The 13,396-nt window shown below is 32.1% G+C and overlaps 1 protein-coding gene across 1 annotated transcript in view; it reads left to right on the top strand.

Annotated features, from left to right (window-relative positions):
• Positions 1-458: 458 nt before the first annotated feature.
• Positions 459-13,396, top strand: part of LOC145294148 (uncharacterized) — a 273,376-nt gene continuing 260,438 nt past the window's right edge. Inside the window, exon 1 of the mRNA XM_080141253.1 lies at positions 459-876. Within this exon, the coding sequence (XP_079997379.1) occupies positions 715-876 (162 nt within the window). The 5' untranslated portion in view covers positions 459-714. The remainder of the gene's footprint in view (positions 877-13,396) is intronic.

Raw genomic sequence — 13,396 nt, 5'->3', positions numbered from 1 at the left:
CGGGAAAAAGGCTTTTGTTAAAAAAAACAAAAAAAACACGGATTTTATTTATTTATTTCCATTTTATTTTTACTTTTATGAATTACTAAAGCAAAGTATAATGGTCACGTTACAACACTTGTGCAATGGGCCACTGTGAACACGTGTGCCATAGGTTGACCACCCGTGATTTTTTTTTATTTGGATATTTTCTTTTCAAATCCCACAAGATATTTTGTCAGTGTGTCAAAAGCTTTCTCCAGGTCCACAAAAGCAAAATAGAGGTTCTTCTTGACAAGATACTTCTCTTAGATTTGTATTCACATTTTAAAATTAAAGTTGTCACTATATGTGCTATTAATTTTAACAATTTGTATGCCAATTGTAACTGTGCAACAGGCCATTGTTTGCACATGTGCCATTGGTTGGCCATCCTTAATTTCTTTATTTTACTAATTTTTTTTTTTTATATAATTTAGAATGACAATTGATAAACATCAAAAATGTTATTCCAAGAATAAAACTATTCATCCTATGGCTTATAAATCATACCTTGAATGTGAGTTATTATCTTCGAGACAAAAGGCGGTATCACCCATGTTCATCAGCGTTGGACTTCACTCTACAAACGACATAACACAACCATAAATTCATTGATTGCTGAACTCGAGAGACAAACCGAACTTTATAGATATCAGCTTACACAAAAGATCAAGGAAACACGGAAACACGAAAATGCCGATTGCTGTCAGGAATTATCCGGAGAAAGCAGACATGAGAAGATTAAAGGCCAACAGTTTCGACCGTGACTCAGCAAACAGTGCAAAGCACATCAACCAATCAGAATGCACTTTAAGCAAGCCAGCATCAAATGATGCATCACCAGAAGTTAATGATGTAAGTTATATTTTCAATTTTCTCTCTATAACACCCTTCCTCCCCCTATTACCCCTCTCTCTCTCTTTATATATATATATATATATATATATATATATATATATATATATATATATATATATATATATATATAGTAAGTTATGAAAATACATATGGCAATTAAGCTACACAGAATATTCCGCGTTTCATTCTCGAGAGCTTATATTTTCATAACTTACTACCTAACTCTAACTATGTATTGAGCACTATTGAAGTAAATACTGAAACATTTACGCATAAAATTATATCTTTGTATATTAATTTATGTGATTAAACGAAGTAATCATATATATATATATATATATATATATATATATATATATATATATATATGATATCAATATATATATATATATATATTTCTTTTTTTTACACCGTGGTCACCACTTATCAAGGCCCAGAAGCGACTCGGGGATAAGGGTTATTGCAAGTACAGTACGTTAGTGTGGATATTTGATGAAGTGTTTACTTAAGGGGGCGGTTCATTAGGAATTTGCTAACGTTGGACTTGAAGACATCAAAGTTGTAGTCTGGTGGGAAGCAGGCAGACGGAACAGAGTTCCACAGGCGTGCAGTTCTAAGAAAGAAGCTTTGTTCGTGGAATCCACGTTTTGATTTAGGCACAGATAAAGAGTGGGGGAAACTTTTCACAGAAGATTCAGCTAGACGGATGTTTTTTGTGAAAGATTGGCAAGGGGGGACCAGAGATTGGAGTTCAGACGAGCACCTGCTATGGAAATAACGATAAAACAAGGATAGGCTCGCAACGTCTCTTCTGTGGGAGAGAGGTTGCAGGGTAGAGAACAGGGCATCCCTCACTAAGCCACGGTCTATTTTGTACTCTGTCAAGGCAGGATAGGCTTTTTAGCAGCTCCTGCCCAGATATAGCAACAGTATTCCATCCGTGGACGTACTTGGCTTTTATATAGATAGAGAATTGCATCAGTAGTGAGATATCTTCTGGAGTGGTAGAAGGATCCCACCATCTTTCCAGCGACCTTGGCAACAGACTTGATGTACATGTTCCATTTCAGATCAGGAGTAAAGGTCAAGCCCAGAAGCTTGTCAAAACACGGGGCTTCTCCTCGATGAGAGCCATCCATTTCAATTGATGCCAGATGGGGATCAGAGCGTTGATGATGTAAAGATAGGAGTTTGGTTTTAGATGCATTAAAGGTAACCAGCCACGACTTCCCCCACTGAACCACGCGCTCGAGATCAGAGGAGAGAGAATCAGAGAGAACTTTGTCATTTACAGCCTTTGATGTGTTGCCGTAGATGGTCGTGTCATCAGCATAGATGTCAACGAATGATTTAAGTATGTGTTTAGGGAGATCATTGATGTAGATCAGGAAGAGAGTTGGGCCCAGGATTGACCCTTGAGGGACTCCAGCATTAATACTGCAGGCCTCTGATTTTTGTCCATCAACCACTACTCTTATGAGCCTATCGGAGAAAAATGATTTAATGATTGAGAAAACATTTCCAGTTATACCGTAGCTGGAAATCTTGTGAAGTAGGCCCTTATGCCATACCTTGTCGAAGGCCTTTGATATGTCAAGAGCAATTGCCCTAGAAAGGAAGCCTTTGTCAAGAGATTCACTAATCCTGTGAGATATAACCGTTAGCACATCTGCGGTAGATCTTGCAGAACGGAAACCATATTGTGTGTCACTAAGAAGATATATATATATATATATAAGATATATATATATATATATATAAGATATATATATATATATATATATATATATATATATATATATATATATATATATATATATTGATATGTATATTAGCAGGTCACCCGGCATTGCCCGATCGTAATATACGCATAAATATTATATATTAATTCATACAAAACTGAGTCGTGCATGCAAGTATTGTGTTTTTTCTAAACAGTTCACTTCTTGTAAATAAAAAAAAAAATCATACTCAAGCTGAGATTGAAACCAAAACCTAAAAACAGTAAGTCAAGTACAATAACCATTAGGCAAGCTTGCCACAAACTTTAAAAAGTGTTTGTAAACTTACTTATTCTTAATATAAGGAATCTGTCATGTGTTCGATACATCCAGTTGACAAGCAGATAAAAATCTGATGTCCTCCACGTACAAATTTTTCAATTTTGACCCCTTACCAGCCCCTTTACCGGATGAAAACCGATGAAAAAATTTTCACGTGTTTGAATACGCTATATGCTAAATTTCAAGTCTGTAGATAAAAAAATTCGTTGAGTATATAGGTTGAGAATTGTCCTCGCAGACAGAGACACACACACATTCTCACTTTATATATATATATATATTTCTTCTTCTTCTTCTTCTTCTTCTTCTTCTTCTTCTTCTTCTTCTTTAGATGCTCTTTAGTGCACAGCTTCTTTCAAAAATGACGGACAAAAAAGTGTCACTTGTGCAGTTATGGACTATGCTATTCTTAGATAGGATTTTCAAGTTCAATTCAATTTGTACAGTATTTTCATTTATTAAATTGTTAGGTGAAAGTACAGAATAGTTATAAAACGCCCTCCCTTTTTCATGTTAAGAATGACTTTCTAAATAATAATAACATTAATATTTCAGCGCGGTTCGTATTCTGCATGAGTATCAAAAAAAATCATACTTCATCAGCTTCGTCAGTAACTTAATTTTTCATATAAAAATTATTCTTATCAGGTTTGATAGTCTAAAGAAAAAAAACCCTTTTGCTTTGGAAGCGGATTTCTTTCCAAATCTACTGTCCTAGTAATGCGTACCGTGCCTATTTTTGTGCCAATCAATCCCATGTTTCTATTTGTGGATGAATAAATCATATGAACTGTTTACTTCAGGGAAGTAATTTTACCCGTCCGGGGACAGGTATTTTTCTAGTATATTTTATATAAACGAAATGAACATTTAATTTCATTTATAGATGAAAACACTATAACATTTTAATGGTATCTGTACAATATTCTGCTTGTTGCTTTGTTAGTTGTTAGTCCATACGTTATGATTTGAAAAAGATCAAATACAATTTTTAAAGGTCAAACTGCTTCAAAAAATGCCGGAATCGTAAAATTTGGCTTTAAAAAGACTAATTTAACAATACTGGATAAGAATATGAGAGTGATCTCCCTTTGATGTAGCCTCGTTTTCGAATATCGTTATAATAATATATAATCAGTGTAATAATCGTGTGAGAAAGGCACTTGTAGTAATGTCGACGTGCAGCAGTTTTTTCACCGAAGAAAGATTTCAGTGAAACGTTAAGTAAAATAAGGAATATTTGAAAGAAAAATAACCCGCACACAAAAAAAAGAACATTGTCTGTCTAGAGTTGCTCGACTGAAAGAGTAAATTAAAGATTGTCTCTCACAATGTGATTTTATTATTTGTATTATGTAGCACATTATTATTTTCTAAGCATTTATTAATACTTATTAATTTATCTCATTTGAGTCAATAAACATTATTTTCATGGAAATGTTAATAAAATCATATTTGCTGCACGTTATTGGTTTTTCTGACCAGAAAAAAAAACTATTATTCTTTTTTCTTTTTTTGCGTTATCCATAAAAATATCAGTTTTATGAAAACATATTTGTTGATTAAATATATTTCTTATTATATAGAATTTCCACAGGTCCTGCTAGTATAGATTAAAATACCATAACTTTTTGATAATACAGAGAATAAAAAACTCGAATTGTACACAAATATTTTATTGACTGCATTTCGTATTAAATTAACCAATAAAATTAGTAATAAATTAAATTTTTATTACTTGTTTTTATTTCAAAAGATTTAGTCTTCATATTTTTTAGTATCAACATAAAGTTTTAAATTAAATTAAAAAATCTTAAAAGTATAGGTTCAAAGGGAACATAAAAATGTTAATTTAGTTTATATAAATATACAAGAAAAATACCCGTCCCAGGATGGGTAAAATTTATTCTCTGGACAGTTTTGCACCACTTTTATCTCTGTTTATGAAGATTAAATTAAAGATAAAATGCAACTAAAACTTATGTACAGAATCCTTATTCCAATTCTGATCAAAGTTTTTTTACATGATTTTGATTCTATAAAATGTGTAACATTTAAGGCTTAAGCATACGGGGGTCTTAAGAACACATTGAAATTCAGGGAATCTTGCTTAATTGATGTCTAATGATAATGGATGAAATTCAATACAAATCTGAAACATATGAATTTTTTAAATGGGAGATATACCCATATTATGTCCCCTAATATTCTTTTTAAAATATTCCAATGAAACTGAAATCTGAGGAATCTTTATTAATAGATGTCTAATAACTATTGTTAACATTTCAGAAATGTCAGAGGTTTTATCTGAATTTTCATGGCGGTCATCCACCTCCTTTTTACCCCTTTTTGGAGAAAACTAAATTAAATATATCCCACTCGTCTGAGCTCCATTCTCTGGTCCCCCCTCGCCAATCTTTTTCAAAAAACACTCAACTAGCTGAAACCACCGTCAATAATTTTCCCCACTCCTTATCTGTGCCTAAATCAAAACGTAGATTCCATGAACAAAGCTTCTTTCTTAGAACTGCACGCCTGTCGAACTCTGTTCCGCTTGCCTGTTTCCCTCCCGACTTCAACCTGGATGTCTTCAAGTCCAACACAAACAAATTCCTGATGAACTGCCCCCATAAGTAATGACACTTTATCAATTCTCCAATACTATTACTACACTATCCCTTTGATTACTGTACATACAATAACCCTTATCCCCGAGTGGCCCTTGGCCTTGATAAGTGGTGAACTCCATGTAAAAAAAAAAAAAATCCCACATTTAGACCATTTGCACTTAATAGGTGTGTTCTGAAATTTATAATGATAAATTGATTAGTTTAGAAATGAATCATAAACATGTACACATATTGAACTTTACAGAATAAAATTGTTGGGATCATTTTTAATTCAAAAAAGTTATTCTGATAGCAAGTCAATCAAAAAATATTTTGTTTTTATTTGAGAAAGAAGTGGCATTTGAGTTACATTAGATATGGTGTTAAGGTAAACCCGTTCCTTTCAACAGTAGGAATGCTGTATATTTTATAAAGTCAAAAGTTGATTTTCAAGTTAGTGTACAAGTTTATGTCAGTAAGACAATTTGTGACTAAAAAATTATGAAGACCTGCAAAGTCATCGATGTAGAGAAAATATATTTGGATGGTAAGGATATTAATGTTGTCCAAAGGTTCTGTTGCCTTGCTGATACTATTGAGGAGCTGGTGCTATGTTTGCAAGAGTGAGGAGTGGATGGAACATGTTCAGGGAAATTCTACCATTACTAACCAACGGAGTACAATCACTGTTGACCAAGGGAATTGTCTATCAGGCATGTGTATGCTATATGATAATGTATGGTAGTGAAATCTGACTAGAGAGAGTCGGGGAAATAAGGAACAGGAAAGGAATTCCAAAAGCAAGCATAGGAAAAAAAAAATTATCAGCATTAGAAAATCTTCTACGAATGTCTAAAATGAAGAGGTGGGATTTTGCTGTCTAAAATAAAGAGGTGGGATTTTGCTGCAAGTCAAGTGGATTGGAGTTATTGTTTTGTGGCCATTCATGCGTCATTCCTGGGTAAGGCAATTCAAAGCTAGAATCCGCAAGGCAATCCAAGGTTGTATGCAGCAAAGTTTTGACAACTCCTGTGATAGCACTAAAAGCATGTGTGTCGACACTTACCTTTTCAATGGACATTCCACCGACGTGGAGAGATGGGGGGGGGGGTGATCAATAACAGCTTGCCTACATATTTAACTATGCAGGCTTTGTGTGTCAAGTGCAACTCTGTAATCTTCTGAGGTTGAAGGATGCCAATAAAAAGATAATGTTACAAACGAACTTTGTGTTAAATATTTAAGTTGTCAATAACAAAGAAATAAACAATCCTTTTTTATAAAAATAAAAATCTTTCTTCGTCTGCTGTATTTGTGTTATATATATATATATATATATATATATATATATATATATATATATATATATATATATACTAGCAAGCCACCCAGTGTTGCCCGATCGTAACAATCCGTAAGATACACTTAAATATGATATTTTAATCCATGCAGATTACATAGCAATTATCATAAAGCCAATTCTCTATCGATTATTATATTATACCTAATATATAGTAGTGATATAAAAAGTAAAAAAAAAAATTACTTAAGTGTCATCAGCTAGAATCGAAACCAAAACATACAACTCTCCAGCCTCATTCTTTAGCCTCTTATCCATATTCATACGTATATAAATAGTGAAAAAAATAACATTACTTAATTTATGAATGTAACTTTGTGTATGTAAACATGTTTAGTCAACTACTCCTGCCAAGGTCAACCCTTTTGTTTACAATTTTTGCCCATTAGCAGCAATTTGGTCAGCTAAAAAACAAATCGAAAGTATACTACAGGTGAAAACACCTTATATATCAAATTTCAATTGCAAATTTCAAAAACGAGTTTAGTACAGACTTTTTGCGCGCACACACACACAATGGCAAGGTCACTTTTATATAAATGTATACGAATAGATAAAAATATTTCTGTGCACTAGAACGTTTTCATCTTAAATTCTACACAATTATGCAAAATGTAGAAACGATGCATAAATAGCAAATGCATAAGCAATTAATCAACGTTTGTTTTTCGAAGGAATATGAAAATTGTTAGCCTTCATGTAGCCGCTTGTATATCTATTACTGAGTATATAAAAAAGTTCGTTTCAATCATTTTTAAATAGAAAAAGTAGGATTTTAATATTAATGTCTGATCAAGAAAAAACTCAAATTTATACACACACACACACACACACACACACACAGATATATATATATATATATATATATATATATATATATATATATATATATATATATATATATATATATATATATATATATATGTAATAAAAAATTTTCTTTTTCTTCACCATATTTCGTCTGCTTCACTTTTTGTTATCAAGTAAGATCTTTGACTTACTTGCAGTTTCATCAAATACTTTTGTATGCAAAATCCGATCCCGCATTTTGCTAATTCTTACCCTCTGATGAGAAGGAAAGTATTTCTTTGAAACTCTGTGGATTAAGAACTATTCACTTATTAAGTGTTTTCTTTTCGGATTAAATATATATATATATATATATATATATATATATATATATATATATTATATATATATATAAAATGAACTCATTTTTCCCCTCTGATTTTGATCTCAATAGGATTAAAAATCAAGACATTTCATGCAAATGTAATATGCATAAACTGCAGCACAATATCTGAGGTGTGTTATAGGCCTATTACCTATCCACTTTCTCGATAATCGTAGATTCCTATATTCTATCTGCTGAGAGTTCACTGCCAAAATCGGTTAAGATCAATGGAAGTGGTATAATCTTTTCTCTCTAATAAATTCCTCCTTCCCTCACCACCTCTTAACACCATTGCGGGATCGTCCACAAGAGACAGTTATAAAGGAACACCGGTTTAGGTTTTCTTTACTTCATAGTTGCTTAAAAAAGCTGGAATGGAATTTTAATTCTACTAGGTGAAACGCACCATAGAGTTAACCGAATCGAAGGGTTATTTATGCCATTTTTTTTTTTCGCTTTGTTTCGTTTTGTAGTTGATTAAAAAAACTGGAATGGACTGGGTGAAACGCACCATAGAGTTAACCGAATCGAAGGGTTATTTATGCCATTTTTTTTTTTTTTTTGCTTTTCGCTGTTTTTTTGTTTTTGTTTTTCCGAACACGTCCATCATTTTTTCCCTGATTTATGTTTTTTGTTTTTCCGATTTCTTTTTTAAAGAAGTTTTACGTTTGTTCGCTGTTTTTGGTTTTGCTGATTTTTTAAAGAAGTTTAACATCGTTTTTATTTTTATTTTTATATTTATTTTTAAACAGGGTTATTACTTCGCTTTACCCCCCCCCCCTTACACACACACACACACACACACACATATATATATATATATATATATATATATATATATATATATACTAGCAGTTCAGCCCGGCTATGCTCGGGCTCTTTGTACTGTTCATAACTTTATGTGCATATGTATATAAGGTAACCTACATCTAAAATTTCAAGTGTTTAGACCCAAATTGGTGGAGTAATTTGGTAGAGACCGCAAAGGTAAAACTTTTAACTTTGACTCCTTGGCAGCCAAATTTTCGGCCAAAAACCGATTAAAAAGTTTGCCCTATATCTGAATACACTTTATGTAAAATTTCAAATGTTTAGCTCAGAAATTGGCTGAGTAATTTGGTAGAGACTGCAGAGGTCAATTATTTTTGATTTTGACCCCAAATTTGACCCCTTAACATTTATAGTTTTGGGCTCCAATCAAATTAAAAAGTTTCATTCATGTCCAAGTAACCTACATCTAAAATTTCAAGAAGATTGGCAGAAGAGTTTGGTAGAGTTTTCAAAGGTCAAATCGTTGAACTTTGACCCTTGACAGCCAAATTTCTTGCCGAAAACCGATTAAAAAGATTTTCCCAAATCTCAATACCCCTTATGTCAAATCTCGAGTCTGTAGATTGAAAATTGACATAGTACTTTGGTAGGGAAATGTACCCCCCCCCCCACACACACATTCTGCGGAGAATTCTAATGTTTAACTAATCAATTAAAATACATTACCGTTCATTCGTTCCATCATTCGTCCCTTACATTGATCTTGCCTGACTGAAGAAACATTGTCCGCATAATAAGTTGGTTTATATTCCGAAAAAGAGCCAAGAAGAGACAACGGTTAATGACAGGAAAAGGTTTCTTTGCCAGGAATAATTTGTTCTCAATCATTAACTAGTACAGCCAAGAAGAGGGGCATTTTGGTTACGGATTATATTGTTTTTTTTTTAGCTCCTTAATTAATCGGTAATGTTAAGATATTCTTTACATGTGGTGTTCTCTTCACAAGCATCCAACGAAATTCCAACCCCTTCTATCCCCTTTCTTTTCTATCCATGTGACGTTACTTCTGTTTCCAGTACACTACAAGCTCGAAATTACATTGAATGCAGTCCGTGACCTGATGACTCCGGTCTTCCCTCCCACTTGAACCTTTGCGAAATAACAAATTCTAATAAAAATAGCAAACTCGATAAAAAAAAAAAATCCAGGAGAGAACAGAGTTGAGTTAATCAGACAAGACATCTAACATGCAGAATATTACCCTCACTCTCCTTCTTGCCATTTAAATTCAGAGCAAACAAAGGAATACTCAACTCACACACACAGAAATCCACATATATTTACACACTGACAAAGTCCGCACACACACACATACACACACACAATATCTCATGAACTCACACACACATTTAGTCATTCATCGTTTATTTCTTATGAATTAATAAAATATTCAAATCACGTTTTTCTTGAACAAAATAAAGTTTAACATATCTTCACTTTACATATGGATCCGAAGATTCTATTGCTGGCATTGGTTTACCCGATATTTTTCTAATTTAAATTATTTCTAGAAAAACATCAGCTACTTACAGAAGGGATACGTAAAGATTGCCAACATTCTTAAATGAAAGTGCTTTTGCGGAATGAACTAGATTCGAACTTGGCACACCCAGGTTGTCAGTCCATGTTGTTAACCACTGAACCAGCGTCACTTCCCATTTAGTCAGTTAGTAACGCAAATATAAACAAAGCTGGCTACTTTTCTCAGAATTGATATTTATGTATTTTATGTACTTTAAATGCTTATAACTTCTATTGAAGATTTTGGCTCATCGTTATGTTGTCAGGTGGAGTTTACACTACTGCCTAATGCTCTTGTTATACATCGTCAAAGAACTGGTAAATCGTGTAGAGGCTTCATCGATTCAATGCTAATTGCGGACGTTCTTGCTTGCAAGGGTATGGTCGAGATTCTTTAAAGAGTTCAATAATATTCAATAGAAAAAGTAAAAAGAGATAAATAGTCAGAGATCAATAAAATCAATCATTTATATTGATTCAACTTTTATATATGCTTTGCAATGTGGGGGAAGACATTATGCCATAGAATTGGTATACATGCTTTTATGGTTAACAATACATCCTTAACAATTGATCTGAGGAATTGTTCTGTTCAATTTTAGGAGGTCTACCCTCTCAAGCTTCACCTTTTTTTTTTTAGAAGAGGTTAGTTTATTGTTAATCGCCCGAGGAGGCCTTACAGGGCAATGCTAACAGGGCTGCTCAGGCATTTTTATAGGCCAGAGTGTGTTTATTCTAGTGCACTAACTTTTTTAAATAAATACAAGATAATAATAATACTACTACTAATAATAATAATAAATAATAATTATAAATAATAATAATGAATAATAATAACAATAACAATAATAATAAATAATAATAATAAATAATAATTATAAATAATAAAAATAATAAAAATTAATAATAATAAATAATAATAGTAAATAAAAATAAATAATAACAACAATAATCATAATAATGAATAATAATACAAAATAAAAATAAACAATAATAATAAATAATAATAAATAAAATTTATATTAATAATAAATAACAACAACAAATAATAATAAATAATAATTAATAATAATAATAATAAATAATAATAGTAATAATTAATAATAATAATTAATAATAAATAATAACAAAAATAATCATAATAAATAATAATAAATAAAAATAACAAATAAAAATAAATAATAATAATTAATGATAAATAATAATTATATTAATAATAAACAATAATAATGATAAATAATTTATAATAATAATAATAATAACAATAATAATAATAATAATAACAATAATAATAATAATAATAATAATAATAATAATAACAATAATAATAATAATAATAATAATAATAATAATAATAACAATAATAATAATAATAATAATAATAATAATAATAATACTGGAGATGAAAAGAGAAAAACATCAGAAAGTATGGACTGCCAAAACAAAATGAGATGACGGCGCTTGGTGAAGATGGCAGATACAAATATTTTGATGTCCTGGAAGCAGACGCCATTAAATCTACAAAAATGAAAGAGAAGATTGAAAAAGAATACCTGAGAAGAAGGGAACTCTTAGTAACAAAACTATATAGTAGAAGTCTAATTAAAGGAATAAACACCTGAGCAGTGTCGCTAATAAGGTATTCTGGACCATTCCTAGGATGTACCAAAGAGGAACTTAAGCATCTTGATCAGAAGATGAGGAAACTAATGACAATTACACCCAAAAGACAATACTGAGCGACTCTATGTGAAAAGGAAGAAACGGAGGAAAATGACGAATAAATGTAGAAGACTGTATAGGAAGCATAAATATATGTACCAGAACACAAACAGACAGTCTCTAAGGTTTTCCTCCAGCTTAGGGAATAACCAAGAGTTACAGGGAGCAAGATTTGAACTATAGGGAGGGCGAGGAACTGTCTTTATGTTGTCATAACGTCTTTCTTTTTTTTTTCTCTGAGAACCCTAACAACAAACTTCGTACAAATATTCTGCATCTTCAATTCCTCGTGAATAATTGTGTGTACAGTTGCCACACTGACATCAAAGTGTGCACTTATTGTCTCTATAGACATATGACGGTCCTTATCCATGAAATTCTTTATTTGGCCAATCATCTCTGGTGTTCTGACGTCCTTACTCCTTCCACATCTCTCATCATCCCTGCCTTCCTTGAATCTCTTATGCCACTCAAAAACTGATGCTTGATTCATGCAGGATGGTTCAAAAGCAGTCTGAAGCATTCCATATATTTCTGCGACATTTTTATCCACATTTAAAACAGATTTTTATTGCATATCGTTCTTCTAAAGAAGATTACACTTTTGAAATTCATCAGCTGTAACAACCAGGCTTTAGTAGAGTGTATTCCAATTCCTACTGTAGCTGTTCATTTGAACCTGAAATCATAAAAATTAGGCATTCATCTCATGAGATGTATAGCAATAACATCTTTTCAAGAGTCTATCACAATTTTAAATTCCCGTACAAAAAAATCTGGAACGTTATTGACGGCTCCTTGTACTTTGTTAACTGCTTCTTCCTGTAGGCATCCCTCATAAACCCCGCAGAACCGAGGAAACACCACCTGCAAACAAGTTTATTCATACCCTGAAAAAGAACCAAGTCATGACAAACTGTTGAAGACAGATGTCTATTCGCTTTGCTTTCACTAGCCACGGTGACTTGAAAAAACTAACACATGGGGAAGACCAAAAGAGGTTGCTTATTAGCATTTAATCGTATCTTGTGGATATTTTTAAAACAACAAATTCACACATGTGTTATTCCAAACAAACTGTCGACTTCTTTCCCACACTCTCTCTTTGCACCATGTGACGTTACATCTGTTATTATCAATTCCCACAGTAGATCGAGCTAACCTTTGAAAACACTAAGTTAATTCTGCATAAATCTCACCTACACACAATTTTTAACAAATTCTTTTCTTTTCATTT

Source organism: Euprymna scolopes, chromosome 15 (assembly GCF_053919585.1).
Source record: "Euprymna scolopes isolate OS-2025 chromosome 15, ASM5391958v1, whole genome shotgun sequence".
NCBI classification, from domain to species: Eukaryota; Metazoa; Mollusca; class Cephalopoda; order Sepiida; family Sepiolidae; genus Euprymna; species Euprymna scolopes.
The sequence above is the reverse complement of the archived record's forward strand: the minus strand, read 5'-3'. Positions and strand labels throughout refer to the sequence as shown.